The sequence below is a fragment of the Penicillium mononematosum genome (genome assembly GCF_028829835.1).
Source record: "Penicillium mononematosum strain IBT 11891 chromosome Unknown utg000003l:1.0-8172316.0:1.0-8177699.0, whole genome shotgun sequence".
NCBI classification, from domain to species: Eukaryota; Fungi; Ascomycota; class Eurotiomycetes; order Eurotiales; family Aspergillaceae; genus Penicillium; species Penicillium mononematosum.
In genome coordinates, this window is record NW_026643273.1 from 5,997,989 (window position 1) to 6,014,696 (window position 16,708).

Genomic DNA, 16,708 nt, shown 5'->3' on the forward strand with positions numbered 1-16,708 from the left:
ACTTGGTCTTGGAAACTTGGAAACCAATAACCATTTTTGGCTTGAACTGGAAGTATATATGTAGATATGGATAAACAAGGCATCTCATCTGCTGTTATCAGAAGAGTACATGTATGTAGGTCCACCGGTACCTAGTCCAAAATTTTTCAATATAATATATTGTTTTATAGTATTATGGGGAAGACTCCTGCAAGGGGTCCATAGCTTCTTCACGCTTTGAAACACCAGGATAAATCAAAAGAATCAATGCAATTTGCAATTAAACAGTCTACAACCAGGACTGTGGCCATATATTCATTGAAAATCCAATAAATCCAGCAAGCGCCTGCATGCTACCTATATGTAGGAGGTATTTCGCGTTTCGCGCTGACACAAAAGCGGTCACTAAGGCGGTAAGGGACAGAGCATAATCTGCCGCGGGGTGGTGGATTTCTAAGCGGGGAGGTAAGAAAAAAGATCGAGGGCATTCCAAGTTGCCTTACCAACCTGCTTCTTGCTTCAATATTGTTTAGGAACGGGTCATATAAAGAGTGACTGTTCATAAACCACTCTTTTCAGCATCATATCATTCAGCCCCCATCTCCGACCCATTGAAAAAATAAAAATGTCTTCAACCGACCCGAATCGTGAGAATGTAGACGAGGAGTATATCCAGGCCGATGATGCCGAAGAGATCTATGATCGTGATGAGGATCACCCTATGTCGGATGGAGAGGGAGAATATGACGACGAAAACATGACTATCGAAGATGAGATCACCTTCCAAAACGACTCATCGGCACACTTCGACTCCCACTCGGACTCTGTCTTCTGTGTTGCGCAGCACCCGGTTCACAACAACATTGTCATGACGGGTTCCGGCGATGACACAGGCTACATCTTTGACTCGACCCCCGCACCGCGTCCTGTGCTTCCATCGAGCTATGAGTCAAACCCTCAGCCCAGAGAGCGCGAGTCTCTCATGCCTCTGGCCAAGCTCGACGGGCACACTGACACCGTGAATGCCGTGGCGTTCACTGAGCCGGCAGGAGAATATGCCATTACCGCCGGTCTGGATGGCAAGCTGCGAGCTTATCGGGATACCACACCTCAGAAGACAGGTCTTGCATGGGAGTTCGTTGGTGAGGTCCAGGAAGTGGAAGAGATCAATTGGATGGCCGTGTGCCCTTACCAGCAGGGAAATGAAGCGACGCAAAATGTTATTGCCATCGGTGCCAATGACGGCAGTGCGTGGGTCTTCCGTATCGATCACACCGACCCCGGGCAGCCTATCTCCATCATTCAGACCTTCTTCTCCCACACCGAATCATGCACTGCAGGCGCATGGACGCCTGATGGCAATCTGCTGGCGACTGTTTCTGAGGACTCCAGCTTCTTTGTTTACGACGTCTTTGGGGCTGCTGCTGCCGCTGGCATTGAGTACTCCCCAGGTACCAATGCCATCCTTGGATTGAATGCGGAGGATCAGCGCTTCGCCGTGGAGGGTGGCCTTTACACCATTGCCATCTCCCCCAGCGGCGGTATTGCTGCAGTGGGTGGTGCTGAGGGCAACATTAGAGTTGTCGGCCTTCCTCGGGTCACAGCAAGTGCCCCTGCAGCCAAGGGTAAGGGCAAAGGCACACCCGCCCAGGCAGCCGGCTCCACCGCTGCAGGCACTATCATGGCCGCATTGCAGACTCAAACAGACAACATTGAGTCACTCTCATTCTCCCAGGCTCCGTTCACCCTTCTTGCTGCTGGGTCTGTGGATGGTTCGGTTGTTATGTACGACGCGGCTCATCGTTTTGCGGTCCGTCGGCATATCAGGGATGCCCATGAAGGAAGCGCTGTTGTCAAGGTTGAGTTCCTGCCTAGCAGCAAGAAACTCGGTGCGACTGTCTCAGGTCCCCTTGCCAATGCTTCCGCAGCCCACCAGAACCGCTCTTGGATGCTCACGTCTGTCGGTCTAGACGGTGTGGTCCGACGTTGGGACGCACGTGGTGGCACGGCCGCTGCTTCTCAAGGATTGATGCGGGAGTGGAAGGGACACATGGGTGCCACGGAAAATGACGAGGGCGAGCAAGCAGGTGGCATCATGGGCTTCGTGCAGGGCTTGGATGGAAAACGGATTGTCACTGCCGGTGACGATGGTATCTCACTGGTATTCGAGGAGTAACCTGCACAAACGAAAAGTTGAACGTCCCAAACATGCATAGTGGGGGTTCATGTCGATAATGATATTACGTGTTATAGAAGCTTGAAGCCAACCTTACTTTGTTAACCAGCTCATAACATAGCACGGCAAACCAGTAGAGTCGTCGATCGAACAATAAAGAAACATCTGGTTGTAGTAGTGGAACAAAAGCTATGTACATTCGACAAATCAAACCCAAAGCGCCATGGAAGCTACGCTCCCTATGAGCCATGAGAAGCTGCATTTCCGCCCTGACACGACAAAAGCTCCCGGACTCTGCAAAGCTGTAGGCTCTATAATCCAAAGGCTGTGGTTCTCGTGGAGGCGAGACGACTCTCTCTTGTCGCCTGGGGTATACGTCCTCCGCTCGATGATCCGTCGGTCGGTGGCATTCTCAATTGGTCTCCAGAGACAACCTTTTAGTGGTGACCCTCACCGTGGTGGGCATCACTGTGGTGGTGATCATCCTTCATGAAGAAGTGCTCGTATGTGCAGTAGGCAGCGAAAGCGACAGTCGCGATACCGAAGCCGGGGAAGAGACCCTTGAAGCGGGCGGCTCTGCTGAAGGGGCCGGTGTAGCGCCAGGCCTCACTGTAAAAACATTAGTGCCTACCACGATTGGTATGATATCGGCATCACTTGACGTACTTGCGAGCCCATGGATCCCGCTTGGCCCAGACGGAAGATGGGGAGGCCGCGGCCTTGAACTGGGCGAGGTCGAAACCGGTGGGGTTGCGGGCGGACATTGTGGGAATTGTCCGGTAGTAAATATCACTGAAAGACGGAAATAAAGAGAAACAAGATGTGAAGGGCTGTAACTTGGTCCCTTAGTCCGCAATCAACCGCAAAGTGACACAGTGAGGAGCCGAAGTTGAGGAAAAGAGGTGTGCTTGGCAATTACCCGCGCTAGCCGAATACGGTAGACCAAGTAGCTCTCCCGCCTTCGAGGGACGAAACTGTCACTTCATCCATGCGCATCCTCGAGACAACAAAATGCCACCTCCCGTTGGCAGATATGGGCCATCTGGCTTAAACGCTCCATACAACATACAACAAGCTCACCTTCAATCTCAACATCCCGCACACGCACAGTCCGGAAACACACTCCCTCCCCCTTCGCTCGGTCATCCTGGCTTCGCGGGCAATCCGAATACCAACATCAACCCTTTTACACTATCCGGCGGAATTGCAAATGGTATGGCGGTAGCCGGCTTCCCGGGAGCTGGTGCAGGTGATGGCGGCGGCACCGGTCTGGCTAGTCATGCGGCACAGATGGGATTCGCGCGCGGTGCGCAAATGCAACAACAGCAACTACACCAGGGTCACGACGGTCGGTTAGCGCTCGAAGCAAAGGGCGGTGCAGTGAAGTCAAGAATTAGAGATGTCTGGAAGCACAACCTGGCCCATGAGATGGCGGTGCTGAGGCAGTTGGTCGACAAGTACCCTTATATCAGCATGGTAAGCACCAACTAATATGGTGTCTCCGTGCAAAACGGAAACCTCCTATGAGTAACATTTACTGACTAGGGCCTAGGACACCGAATTCCCTGGTATTGTTGCTCGGCCGATAGGGTCGTTTTCGAACAAAGCCGATTACCATTATCAGACCCTCAGATGCAATGTCGATCTTCTGAAGATGATACAACTAGGCATCACGTTATTCAATGACGAAGGAGAGGTTCCCCCAGCCTCAGGCACTGATGCCAATGGACAAGCGTATGGTGTGCCCGCTCCCTGCACATGGCAGTTCAACTTCCGATTTTCACTCGAAGGCGACATGTACGCCCAGGAGTCAACGGCCATGCTTGCCAAATCTGGAATTGACTTCGCCATGCATGAAAAGAACGGCATTGATCCTTTCGAGTTCGGTGCTCTTTTGATTAGCTCTGGATTGGTGCTACTGGATGACGTTCACTGGGTTTCTTTCCACTCCGGGTACGACTTTGGCTATTTGATGAAGATCATGCTCTGCTCCCAGCTTCCAGAGAATGAAGAGGAGTTCCACAAGCTTCTTACCATCTTCTTCCCGTCACTTTACGACATCAAGTACCTCATGAAGCACGCCGGTCGCAACCAAGCCGTCAACGGTTCCCCTCTCAGTCAGGCTGCAGCACAGATTCTCACCAACCTAGGCCAGAAATCTGGTTTGCAAGACATTGCCGATGAACTTGGCGTGAAGCGTGTCGGAATCGCTCACCAGGCTGGCTCAGACTCCTTAGTCACTGGTGAGATCTACTGGAAGACGCGCCAACTCATCTTCGGAGGGGCAATTGACGACAGCAAATATTCTGGCCAAATCTGGGGTCTCAACGGACAAATGCCTGCAGTGGCCTACAACATGGCCCAGCAAACACCCAACCTTAATGGCGCGACCATTTACTCGGGCGGCACCCCCAGCACTCCCAATACTGGGTCTCACGGGGCTGGCGCCCACACACCTCAGCACCACGGAGCTGGCTACAATGCCCGACCCCCGGAGCCTATCAGATGGGCCGGGTATGAGGCACGGTCCCTGAAGCACCTGGGGTTGATATGATATGATGTATGTACATAGACACGAGAATCGTGTTCTTTTCCTTCGATATTCGGCATTGTCTTCACGCTTATGGCTTTGCGTAGGCTTCGTTGCCTGTGCCGAGTTCTTGCGTCTGGACGACGGTGTTGGGCAGGAGGGTGCCTGGCGTTTGATATGGTTGGTTTTGAATCCATTTACGAGGCGTTTACAGGCTCTAGTATGGCCTCGTGCCTTTCGTTCTTGTGATCTAGACGCTTTTTCTTTCTTTCTTGTTGTAGCTAGATCGGACCTGTCTGTGTCCTATGTATAGGAATTCTGGTTTCTGTTCGGTCAATTTGGCCTGGCTTTGTAGATCCAAGAGCTCCTTCCAGCTTGTCCCGGTGTACTTTGTGTCATCTCATGGGATCTGCTCGACTTATCTACACATCTTCTCGAATGACAAGCAAGGCCCACAGCTCCAGACACACTTTCCCAATCGAGGATTGTCATGCGACATCTCTGATTCTACCCCGCGATGTGACAAACGACATGAATAACGCAGAGATGATACCAACATCAAGCTGCAGACAAGCATCTCTTTGCCGTTTCGGGATTAGAGATATCACGCTAACCCCAATCAGGCCATTGGATCCGGCCTCCGCAAATAGGCTTTATCTAATCGGATCGAGGTATACCTGCAGGGCTAGGGACATATCGAGATACCTCTTGCTTGTTAAATAGTCCGCAGGCCCGGACTTGAGGGAGAATCAAGTGAGTTTATTGCCTTTGACTCTCAGCGACTACTTGCCTGAATTGGCGCTTTATCATCATCATATTGGAATTATCTCCTTCTATATACTTCTAGCACAGTATGGTGCTCGACCGACTACAACAATTGACTCACCAAGTCAGCGCTACTGCGCCGCTACCTCATCCACTTGATCCTCTTTCTACTGTGGAAATTGATGCTGCTGTTAGCATTATTCGCAAAGAACATGGCTCGCTCAACTTCAATGCGGTCACTCTATATGAGCCCCGCAAGGCCCAGATGATGGCCTGGGTGGCTGATCCAGAGAATGCGCCTCGTCCTGCCCGAGCCGCCGATATTGTTGCCATTGCGCCTGGCGGCAAGATCTATGATGGTGTGGTTGATCTGGACCAGAGGAAGATCATCAAGTGGCAGCACACACCGAATGTTCAGCCTCTCATCACCATGGAAGATTTACAGGAGGTTGAACATATTGTCCGCAAGGATGCTAAGGTTATTGAGCAATGTGGTATTATTGGAATTCCCAAGGAGGATATGCACAAAGTATACTGTGACCGTAAGTGGACGGACTTTCCTCGTTTATCGAAAGTTAATACTGATCAAACATTCTAGCTTGGACGATTGGATACGATGAGCGTTTTGGGACTGGTGTTCGTCTTCAGCAAGCCCTCATGTACTACCGCCCTCACCCGGACGACTCTCAGTACACCTATCCCTTGGACTTCTGTCCCATCTACAACTCCGAAACCAAGCAGATCATCCACATTGATGTGCCGCCTGTGCGGAGACCAGTTAGCAAGGCCGCTCCAAACAACTACCACCCGGCCGCAGTCGAGCAAGAAGGTGGATACCGGACCGACCTTAAGCCAATTCACATCACCCAGCCAGAGGGTGTGTCTTTCGAAGTCAAGGGACGAACAATCGAATGGCAGAACTGGAACATCCACGTCGGCTTCAACTACCGGGAAGGAATTGTCCTGAACAACATCACCTTCAACGACAAGGGCAATGTGCGCCCTGTCTTCTGGCGTCTTTCTCTGGCCGAGATGGTCGTGCCATACGGCAACCCGGAACATCCCCACCAGCGCAAGCACGCCTTCGACCTAGGCGAGTACGGTGGCGGATACATGACCAACAGCCTGACACTAGGATGTGACTGCAAAGGGGCAATCCACTACATGGACGCGGCATTCGTGAACCGAGCCGGCGCCAGCACAATCATCAAGAACGCCATCTGCATCCACGAAGAAGACGCCGGCATCCTATTCAAGCACACCGATTTCCGCGACGAGTCGATGGTCGTAACCCGCGGCCGAAAACTGATCATCTCGCAGATCTTCACCGCAGCAAACTACGAGTACTGTGTGTACTGGATCTTCCATCAGGACGGCACAGTCCAGCTCGAGATCAAGCTGACCGGCATCCTTAACACCTACGCCATGAACCCTGGCGAGGATACCAAGGGCTGGGGAACCGAGGTGTACCCCGGCGTCAACGCCCACAACCACCAACACCTGTTCTGTCTTCGTGTAGACCCGAACATCGACGGGCCGAGCAATACGGTCTTCCAGGTAGATGCAGTCCAAGGACCCGGTGAAGTTGGCAGCCCCGAGAACAAGTACGGCAACGCCTTCTATGCCAAAAAGACAAAGTTCTCCACGCCCCTCGAGGCCATGTCCGACTATGACGGATCTACCAGCCGTACCTGGGACATGGCGAATACCAACAAGCTCAACCCGTACAGCAAGAAGCCCGTCAGCTACAAGCTAGTCAGCCGTGACGTCCCTCCCCTGCTCCCCAAGGCGGGCGGACTGGTCTGGAAGCGAGCAGGATTCGCGCGCCATGCCGTTCATGTCACTAAATGTGAGTTCTGTCATTTCCCCTTTCTATATCGTGTTCATTAACTGACCCTGTTCTTCAGATGACGATGATCAAGTCCATCCAGCTGGCCGCCACGTCCCACAGACATCCGGCGAGCCCTCGAAGGGTCTGCCCGCGTGGATCGAAGCTGCTGGTCCCAGTTGCTCCATTGATAACACCGATGTTGTTCTCTGGCACACTTTTGGTCTGACGCACTTCCCGTCGCCAGAGGACTACCCGATCATGCCTGCGGAGCCGATGACACTTCTTCTGCGCCCGCGCAACTTCTTTGACCGCAGCCCAGTCCTTGATGTGCCTCCGAGCTTTGCGCGTACACCGAAACAGGTTGCTGCTAACGCAGGCACTTGTGCCTGCAAGAAGAGTGATGGGTCCAGTGTGTTGGTTTGAAAATGATGAGATTTGACGTCTGGGTTGCTTATTTTCTCCGCTCCACTTCTTGTATATAGATTACACCCGTTTAGCAAATGAAATGGATTATTGATTCTTGGTCTACTTTATGATTTGTAGGGCTTTGGTCTACCAAGTAATTGCTGGCAATTAGGGTATCTGGCTACAGAGCGTAGATATGTTAGCCATTGGGGCGACTTTTCGCTTCCTCGTCGATATTCATGCTTTACGGCAGTGTATAGCCGCTAGTGCGCCATATCGCATTCTGCCAGCAGAACATTTCATAAAGCTAGTATATGTGTATTCTATTGACGGTATTATAGAAGTTAAGATATCGAAGGTTATATATAGAGAAGTTCCCTTCCACAAATTAAGCCTTATATAGCACTTTGCTACTATCTACCTAACAAACTATAAGAGGGGGAAAATATCTATATAACTAGGCATCTTAAAAGCTGCCTAAGGAGACTGCTAGAAAATACCACTAAGAAGACATAATAAAAGACTAGTTATTAGAGACCACCTAAGAAGACCACTATAGAGACTACGGAAGCGGCCGACTATTCTCATTATAGGAATTGAGATATTGTAGGAATTGACCCTGTAGAAGCTGATATTGTAGGAATTAATCACTAGATTTTGTAGGTAATAGTAAATCGGGGGTATGACAGTCAAGATTTAACATAGAAAAATATGATATGGCGCACTGGCGGTTATAGACTGCCTTACATGCCTATTTGAACTACTGAACTACACTCACTCGAAAGAAGAAAGAGAATATGAGAAGGAAAGTCGTACGCTATAATGTCTTTTGATAGGAAAGCACGTAAATCCAGAGATATACATATCAGTGTAAACCTCGTCAACAACGCATAAACGCCTCGAAACATCCCAACAGGGAGGGAATCATGCAGTGAGAACCAAATAAACTATAAAAGCCTCGACAAAATGTCTAGCCAACATGCAGAAACAAAACAGCGCAGCTGTGCAGAAACAAAACACAGGGATAGCAATTCTACGCCGACAATCCCCGCAACAAAGCCCTATCAACCTCCCCCAGCAAGGCAAACAACTCCTTCCCACCTTCCGACTCCTTCCCTTCAATATCAAGCGCCTTATGCAAGAACTTGCGCGCCTCCTCATAGCGACTCATCTCCGCAAGGCACTTAGCAATCCGCCACCAAGCCTTCACATTCCCAATAGGCTTCGAGTCAACACTAGACTTGGCATCAACCAGCGCCTCGGGCCAGGCCTGCAGAGCCATGTGCGCCTGCGCGCGGTTCGCATAAAGACCCGCCAACTCCTCCCGCGCAACGCCCACAGGTTCCCAGCCCGGCCGGCTGAGTGCCATGTCGATGGCGTAGGAGTACAGCTTGATTGCCTCGTCGTAGTTGGATTTGCGGTGGGCGGCGTTGGCGCTGTCGCGGAGTTTGCTGATTTGCGCGCTGCGCTTGGGGTTTAGGGGGAGGGGCGCGGGTGGGATGTTGGGTGGGTCGAGGCTGATTAGGGCGCGGTGTAGTTGGTTCAGTTCTTCCAGTTCGGTGTTGATTGCGGCTGCTTGGGAGGGTGTTTGGGCGGATGAGGGTGGGAGTGAGAGCGCTTTGGTGCTGGGGTCCATGTACAATGGGTACTGGTTGTAGATGTCGATTTCACTGGCCATTTTTGGGGCTGGGGAGACCGTAGGTCCCGTGGTTTGGTTTGTATGGTCGGTGTTGCTGCGAGGTCGTTAGTATATGTGCTAGTATATGTGATGCAGTGTGACTAGGTGGGTGTTTGGGGGATGGAATGGCAAGGTTTCATGGAAGGAGGGGTTAATTCATACAAGGAACAGTTGAAGATGTACTGTTAGCTGCCCCACAAGACAGAATTCACTTTGAGGTCAAAATCCGGAGTTGTTCTTGTCAAGAGATGATGATGGCAAGAGGGCAAGCTGTCCATAAGCCCACTGATATGGAAAGCGGTGGCAGAATACTGGTACCTTGTGCTATCTATATCTTTTCCTTCTATGAGCAACATTAAAGGTGAAAACATTGAAGGCAATTAACATGATACGATGATAAAGATGTGAGTATAGCATGGCTCCAAGGTCCCCAAAATAGATTGACAAGATCTCAGCCTTCAGGATATCATCTATATATGTTGGCCAACCAAGGCATTCCAACCTACAAAACACAAGTCGGGCACTTATTTTACAATGTAATACATCTATATTTTGCTAGATCCAATGAAACAAAAACAGGACATACAATCGTAATCCCAGGACCAAAAGACCCTCGAGAAACATGGTAAAGACAAGGGCATCAGCCCAGAGTAAACAGCGATGCGCCCAACACCGCTTCCATGGTCAATATCCAAGGCGCAAAAAAGTAAGACGACTCATCAATCCTCCGGGTATTTCACTAAGCTATGTCTCCATTTACACTGGCAACATCCTTTACTCAACTCGGCCGTCTTCCGTAGCCACTCACCGATGAGCCGCCAAACCCAGTGGGAGCAGTGTACTCAGACGGGGTGTAATCCGACGGATTGTACTGAGTAGACGGCTCCGTATAGTGCTGGCCATGCGCACCACCGTAGGAGGTGTTGTTATAATCGTGGAGGATGCCTCCGGGAGCGGGAGCGGTGGGGTCGTAGGAGCCTTGCATCGCGGTCCGGCCGTGTGCGTTGCTCAGGTCATCCACCTCACTCTGGTGCAGAAGGGCGTAGTCCTCATCCCGATCGCCGCGGGAGGAGGCGCCCATGCCGCCGCCTCGGCCGGAGCGCATGTCGTCGTCATCCTCCTCGAAGTCGTGGGCTGGGTTCGACGAGAAGGCGGCTTTGCTCTGCGCGGCGAAAGTGGGATCGGAGACGGCGTCGGGGAGGGTGCCGGTGCGGCGGAAGTGCATCACGTTGCGGAAGGACATCCAGGCGGTGATGGCAAAGAGGACGCTGTTTGTCTGTCAGTTTCATTCCAGGAATCGCTGTATCTCGCAGTTAGAAGGAATTTCACGTACAAGATGAAAACGCCGATAATTGTAGTTGCCTCGCTCAGCTTGCACTTGGAAGCGCTTCCGTAGGCCCAATTATCGCATCCGGTCTTGGTGCTCTTGTTACTGTCACTGTCGGCGTTGGCTCTCCTGGCGGCGGACTTGGAATCGGAGTTGGACTTGTCGTTGTCACTGCTCGAACCCTTGGACTTTCCTTGGGCGACATAGGAAGCAAGACAGATCCAAGCACTGAGCCAGAGAATCGAATAGAGGATGTCGACACTGGCGAAGGCATAGACGTTACCGAAGCGTCGGGCTCGTGGCCACATCGGCACTGCCACCAGGTAGATCAGGCCGGGAATACTCAACCAGCACTGCCATTCGGTCGTATGTCAGAATAAAAGAGCGCTTTTTCGTATCAGAAACGCAGCAACAGAAAACTCACCAGACCCCAGTACCAGCCTGTGCGTCCATCGATGCCGTCTCCTTTGGTCCAGATAGCGATGGTTAAGGCCCATGCGAGGAAGATGGTGAAGCCTTGTACGAAATGTAGTATATTTTTCGTCCGTCCGAGGTTTCCGCCTGACGGCATTTGAAACTTCATCTTGTGTGTAGGGGCGCTGCAAGGGTGTTGCGCTTTTTGTATTGGCCCGGAGGGAAGGGAGGGGTTGGTCTCGGAGTGCGTAGTTTATCGTGAAGTCATACGGGAGACAAAGGGTGGAAGATGAGACAAGAACAGAGTCGAGACCTGAAGAATGAGACCTGGGAGGGTCTTGGCCAGGCTGAGGCTCCGTGGAGAAAAGTTGTCGGTTTGTTTTGTTTTGATTAATTCTCCGTCGCAATGTCGCACCTCTGCGATTATTTGAATCAGGACAGCAGAGAAATGTAAATTGAAGAGTCCAATATTAAATCCGACGATCGATTTGTTTCTCTACCTTATCCTGCCTCTTGTTTCCACCGGGCATACGTATGTCCTCCACAATCCGCTGCCCAGGCGACAGCCCGTTACTATTTCGGGAACTCCGCCACACTCTTCTTGGCGTATGCCTGTCAATTTACATCATAGTCTCATGTCCCATATACTCATACTAACATAAACTCATACTAACATAAAGGGAAATCAACCCAATCCCGCCTCTCGTGTTTGTTTCATCAACACCCAGATCTCTCGCAATGGTCGATAGACATGTACTTCCCACCACCAGGGAAACGGATCAAGAAAAGAGAACAGGGGGTCTTTCCAGAACAGCAGCCTCACTAGTTCTGCCTCTGCAACTTCAACAGCTGTGAGTGCAAAGTGGAACAACGAAAAATGCATGAAAGCAGCGGGAAGAATGGCGGCTCGGGCAAATGTTGGCACTGAACGGGTTGCTGATAGTGTTGCTGCGACGTTGGCTGTGTCGACTGGATTGGAAGGGAACACAGATAAATAACCTGCAATGGGGCAAGGTACATTATACAGCAGATTATCCACAGCTCTGGCACCAGGTGTACAGCCGGCGATGTAGATAGTGTGTCGGACAGAATGCGCATCAAACTCTTCATCGACCATAAGTCGGACGGAGAGATGGCCCGTTAAGCGAACACCACCTGTGGCCGCCAATTTCTGCATGAGCCTATGGACCGAAGCGGCCAAAGACTCATCTAGACGCGAGGCACCCCACGTAGACGAACCAGAATCCGAAAGCCGAACCTTGATGGCTTGAACGTGACCACGCACAATCAGTAAGTCTGCAAATAGCTCACCAAGGCGAGATTGTTGCTGCAGAATCCAGGGTCGATCTTTGGAGATCTGGATCTCGCTGATCATCGTGTATGTCTTGCTCAGTGTGCGCCTCGGCAAGAGCATAACCTTCTCATTCGCAGATGGGGTCGCTCGGGAGATCTGGTAGGTTTTGGAGGGCGACCGGTGCAAGATCTTGTGTACAGAGTCACGCGATTGAACCCTGTGATACTCAAGCACAGGAAGACCTCTGTCGACCACATACTGTCTGAAGGAATCAGGATGGACGAAACAAGCCGCCACCTCGGTGTCAAAGGTAATGCATTTGCAACTAGTGCGACTCTCAACAACCTGTCGGGCCGTCGCATCTTCAATGGAGGATGCCTTGGGCGAGCATGGGATCCACAGGTCGACCTTTTCACGGTTGATAACGTCGAGTAGCCGGGGATGTAATGGTCCTTGGGAATCCGGTAGAATGCCACAAGGGCCTTGGACATGCTTCCGCCGGAGCGCACGGGCAGGTCCAGGTCGGTAACATCGGCCCCAACCACACGGTGACCCTCTACAGCCCATGACCTTGCCAGAGTCAGGCCGTGGGCCGTGCCTATGCCAGTGATGAGGACTGTTTTCGGGTAAAAGTGCACATTCCGCTGTGTTTCTCGCCTTCGATTAGCTTTCCGGAGATAAGCTAGGAAGCCCGCGACCACGAGAATAGCGTTATCGACAAACAACAACGAGAATGAAAGGCATATTCGAAGGATATGCCAGAACACTCGTGATAGAGTCCTCGATGAGACCGACGCTTTGGCGGATTTGATCGACATGCTGAGTCTATGGTTCATCGCAACAAGCAGATAGATCTGCTCATTCAAATTCAAATATTGGGAATAATGGACCTCGCAAGGCCAACCTGGAGTATAGCCCTGGGGAGCATCGTCGCTGACAAGGAGTGAAAATGTGAGTTGGAGGGGGCTGGAGACTGATGAGGGGCTTGGCCTGCAGATCTAGTTCGGTGTGACGATACACTTTCAAGATTAAACACTTTAAGTTGGACACCTCGATCTATCTGGAGAAGATGAAGCCCCAGGGCTCAGGGTAAATTTCTCCGCATCTAACGGGGGTCTCGGATCTAACCTCCAGGGCTGGGAAGAACGTCCGGCGATTACCACATGGGATCGGGTTTCCGGGTATCAGTGCTCTCGGTACTAATTACCTAGAGCAATATCTCCGAGGTTTATGTGTTTTGAGGGTCAGGATAGTGATCAACGCCATAAATGGTGAATGGTGCATGGTCGGACTCGGATTTATCCCAGAGCTGTATCTACTCGGGCTTACTGTCTATCCGAAGTATTCCATGAGTCATCCCCGAGGCGAGTTGACGTTTATAACTTCGCACGTCCGCGTAGAATTCCTTGGATTATTTATCAGCTTCTCTTGCTCTATTAGAAACTAAAGTCATGTCTCTACAAGAACCCTCGGTAGGAATTACATTTTGACCCTTTGATTGTAAGGAATCACGCTAACTCATACTCTAGAACGATACCGGCAAGGAGCTGAAGCTCTTACATTACATCTATGGGCAACCAAATCTGGATGAAATCCGGGGACATCCCCAAAAAGTGATCGATCTGATTCACGAGTTTGAGAAAAACTACCATTTTATGAATGTTGGCGCTGAAAAGGGCAAAGTCGTCACCAACCTCATCGATGAACTCAAGCCAAAGACCATGATCGAGCTCGGCTGCTACGTGGGCTACTCTGCAATCCTGTTCGGTGAGGCAGTCCGTCGAAACGGTGGTGAACGCTACTTGAGTCTTGAGTTGAACCCAGAGTTCGCCGCAATTGCCAATATGCTCATCGAACTAGCCGGATTGCGAGACTTTGTGCGTATCATCGTTGGTCGAAGCGACTTGTCGCTACACAAACTACTCACTTCGGGCGAGGTGAAGAAAGTGGAACTTCTTTTCATCGATCATTACAAACCAGCGTACACCACTGACCTCAAGCTGTGTGAGCACTTCGGGGCTATTGTGCCGGGTTCAGTGCTCGCTGCTGACAATGTCCTTTACCCGGGCAACCCGCCATATCTGGAATACGTCCGCAGCACGGTAGAACAGAAACGTGAAGCAGCCAAGAGTGGACCTTCCCAGTCATATAACACGACCGGGATGGCCGAGCGCACGGTAGAGTCCTTCGTGGGTAAAGATGACGTGCCCACTTTCGATTTTGTCGGGAACCCGAACTTGGTGTATCAGAGTCAGCTATGCCAACCCGAGGGATTGCAGGTAAGTTTGGACTATCCGAAAAAAAAAAGAGTCTTCCAGTGTCGCTAACTGCAAGTTGACAGGATGCTATCGAGGTTACGAGGTGTGTGGGAGTGCAGGCATAGATGGCGAATGGCCAATGATGCAAGTGGGAGTGTTGTAGAGCGGCACAAGCCAAGATGTCAAATATAAGAAGAACATTCCATATATTATCAATCAGGCCCAGAGTACTCCGGGAAATGTAGTAAAAGTCGAACATTGCCACTTCGGGAACCCGACTCGGCCTTTGGGGATTGGAACCCCACCCGAGCCAAAGTTGCCGTCGCCAGGACCTTCCCATGTTTCCCCCGCCAAATGATTTCCGGGGATATATAAAATAGGTTCTCTCTCCTGATTCTTCACCTTCAATTAATTCTCACATATTCTCATCATGGCTACCAAGACTTACAATGTCGGTATTGTCGGCTACGGCTTCAGCGCAAAGATCTTCCACATTCCCTTCGTGAAGGAGGTTCCCGAGCTCAAGCTCTACGCAATTGTCCAGCGCACACCGAAGCAGGATGATGATGCCGAGAAGGACCACCCTGGTGTGAAGTCTTTCCGTACTGCTGAGGAGATGGTCCAGGACCCCGCAATTGATGTGGTGATCATCACTACTGCCCCCGATTCTCACTTCGCGCTGGTCAAGCTGGCGCTGGAGGCTGGAAAGCACGGTAAGTGCTAAGTGTCTAGAAGTCCGAGATAGAAATTGGCATAGATAAACTAACGTGGAATTTATCAGTCGTCTGCGAGAAGCCCTTTACCCCCACTACTCAGGAAGCTGATGACCTCATCGCCATTGCGAAGAAGAACAACAAACAGCTTGCCGTGTTCCAGAGTATGTCCCGCCCCTTAGCTTACTAAAATCCACCTACTAATGCCTGCCCTAGATCGCCGCTGGGATGCCGACTTCGTGACTCTCTCCAAGCTCGTCAAGAACGGCTCTCTCGGCCGCATCTCCGAGTATGAGACCCACTTCGACCGCCACCGTCCTGAGGAACCCGCCTCCGACTCTCACAAGTGGAAGAACAAGGTCATCCCTGGTGGTTCAGCAGTCTACGACCTCGGAACCCACCTCCTCGATCAGGCTGTGCACCTGCTTGGCCTACCCGCACGGGTGACCGGTTTCATTGGCTCCGCCCGGGCGTCCAACACCTCTTCATACGAGGACTCCTTCACCGTTCTGCTGCACTATGCCAACGGCACTATGGTTACCGCCAAGGCGACCGTGGTCAGCCCGAAGGACGAGCAGCTGCGCTTCTGGGTGCGCGGTGACAAGGGTAGCTTCAAGAAGGTAAGGGCATCATCTACTTGCGCTGATTACTACAATGTAGTGAAAAGTAAAACTGACCAATTGTATAGTACCACCTCGATATCCAAGAAGATCAGCTCAAGGCCGGCATCATGCCCCAGGATAAGGGCTACGGACGTGAGCCCAGCGAGCGTTACGGTGCTTTGACTACTATCCAGAACGGCAAGCCCGTCAAGGAGGTGGTTCCCACCGTGGAGCCCCCCCACCTACACCGAGTACTACCGCAAGCTTGTCCGCGCTCTTAATGGCGAGGGTGACCTCCCTGCTAGTGGTGTAGAGGCTCGCGAGGTCATTCGTTTGATCGAGTTGGCTCGTGAGAGTTCTCGCTCTGGACGTACCTTGGACGTCTAAGCTCGGTTTGTAAGATCCGTCGATGCAGATAATGATTATGATATACTTGATAAAAGGCAATATAAATTGAAGTCTTGGATGAAGTCCTTTGCATGCCCTAATAATTGTCATTGTCACATGAAGGCAAGCATTCCAGCAGCTGAAACTCTACGTAAGATGTTTAGTTCGCTGTAAATATATATCCACATCGTATTGCTGTCTACGGGCCTAAATTGCCGCCGCTTTTACGATGCTTAGGCTTAGCTGCGTTCACTGGGTATCAGCACGGGATTTGGCAGACAAATATTTCTTGAGCGTGAAGGAAGAAGGATGAATATGAATATGAACCGAACCGAACTGCTATTATTCC

At 51.2% G+C, this 16,708-nt stretch overlaps 8 protein-coding genes across 8 annotated transcripts; 5 read left to right on the forward strand and 3 right to left on the reverse strand.

Annotated features, from left to right (window-relative positions):
* Positions 1 to 604: 604 nt before the first annotated feature.
* N7519_007293 (WD40 repeat domain-containing protein) lies at positions 605 to 2,155 on the forward strand (the record flags this gene model as incomplete). The annotated part of the gene is made up of 1 exon (XM_057294069.1): positions 605 to 2,155. One exon carries the CDS (start codon positions 605 to 607, stop codon positions 2,153 to 2,155), a length of 1,551 nt encoding a protein of 516 aa, XP_057148880.1.
* A 346-nt stretch (positions 2,156 to 2,501) lies between these two features.
* On the reverse strand, positions 2,502 to 3,134 carry N7519_007294 (NADH dehydrogenase [ubiquinone] 1 beta subcomplex subunit 3). The gene is made up of 2 exons (XM_057294070.1): positions 2,822 to 3,134; positions 2,502 to 2,764 (listed from the first exon to the last, which is right to left on the reverse strand). Exons 1-2 carry the CDS (start codon positions 2,917 to 2,919, stop codon positions 2,593 to 2,595), a joined length of 270 nt encoding a protein of 89 aa, XP_057148881.1. The 5' UTR covers positions 2,920 to 3,134; the 3' UTR covers positions 2,502 to 2,592.
* Positions 3,135 to 3,166: 32 nt separating this feature from the next.
* Positions 3,167 to 4,709, forward strand: N7519_007295 (CCR4-NOT core DEDD family RNase subunit POP2; the record flags this gene model as incomplete). The annotated part of the gene is made up of 2 exons (XM_057294071.1): positions 3,167 to 3,631; positions 3,708 to 4,709. 2 exons carry the CDS (start codon positions 3,167 to 3,169, stop codon positions 4,707 to 4,709), a joined length of 1,467 nt encoding a protein of 488 aa, XP_057148882.1.
* Positions 4,710 to 5,538: 829 nt separating this feature from the next.
* On the forward strand, positions 5,539 to 7,704 carry N7519_007296 (peroxisomal copper amine oxidase; the record flags this gene model as incomplete). Its single annotated transcript, XM_057294072.1, has 3 exons — positions 5,539 to 5,992; positions 6,049 to 7,299; positions 7,358 to 7,704. 3 exons carry the CDS (start codon positions 5,539 to 5,541, stop codon positions 7,702 to 7,704), a joined length of 2,052 nt encoding a protein of 683 aa, XP_057148883.1.
* A 1,015-nt stretch (positions 7,705 to 8,719) lies between these two features.
* N7519_007297 (Tetratricopeptide TPR2) lies at positions 8,720 to 11,274 on the reverse strand (the record flags this gene model as incomplete). Its single annotated transcript, XM_057294073.1, has 5 exons — positions 8,720 to 9,419; positions 9,951 to 10,039; positions 10,173 to 10,632; positions 10,698 to 11,044; positions 11,116 to 11,274. The coding sequence occupies 5 exons, from the start codon at positions 11,272 to 11,274 to the stop codon at positions 8,720 to 8,722; spliced, it is 1,755 nt and encodes a 584-aa protein (XP_057148884.1).
* A 404-nt stretch (positions 11,275 to 11,678) lies between these two features.
* N7519_007298 (uncharacterized protein) lies at positions 11,679 to 13,217 on the reverse strand (the record flags this gene model as incomplete). Its single annotated transcript, XM_057294074.1, has 3 exons — positions 11,679 to 11,717; positions 11,929 to 12,661; positions 12,745 to 13,217. The coding sequence occupies 3 exons, from the start codon at positions 13,215 to 13,217 to the stop codon at positions 11,679 to 11,681; spliced, it is 1,245 nt and encodes a 414-aa protein (XP_057148885.1).
* Positions 13,218 to 13,850: 633 nt separating this feature from the next.
* N7519_007299 (O-methyltransferase) lies at positions 13,851 to 14,782 on the forward strand (the record flags this gene model as incomplete). The annotated part of the gene is made up of 3 exons (XM_057294075.1): positions 13,851 to 13,871; positions 13,929 to 14,678; positions 14,741 to 14,782. The coding sequence occupies 3 exons, from the start codon at positions 13,851 to 13,853 to the stop codon at positions 14,780 to 14,782; spliced, it is 813 nt and encodes a 270-aa protein (XP_057148886.1).
* Positions 14,783 to 15,087: 305 nt separating this feature from the next.
* On the forward strand, positions 15,088 to 16,359 carry N7519_007300 (putative NAD binding Rossmann fold oxidoreductase; the record flags this gene model as incomplete). Its single annotated transcript, XM_057294076.1, has 5 exons — positions 15,088 to 15,370; positions 15,439 to 15,534; positions 15,587 to 15,990; positions 16,059 to 16,190; positions 16,225 to 16,359. 5 exons carry the CDS (start codon positions 15,088 to 15,090, stop codon positions 16,357 to 16,359), a joined length of 1,050 nt encoding a protein of 349 aa, XP_057148887.1.
* Between the last annotated feature and the right edge of the window lie 349 nt (positions 16,360 to 16,708).

Coding starts and splice junctions, on each gene's coding strand:
- N7519_007294 (XM_057294070.1), bottom strand. CDS start 2,919: ATGTCCGCCCGCAACCCCACCGGTTTCGACCTCGCCCAGTTCAAGGCC. Junction 2,765..2,821: donor CGGGATCCATGGGCTCGCAA/GTACGTCAAGTG, acceptor ATGTTTTTACAG/TGAGGCCTGGCGCTACACCG.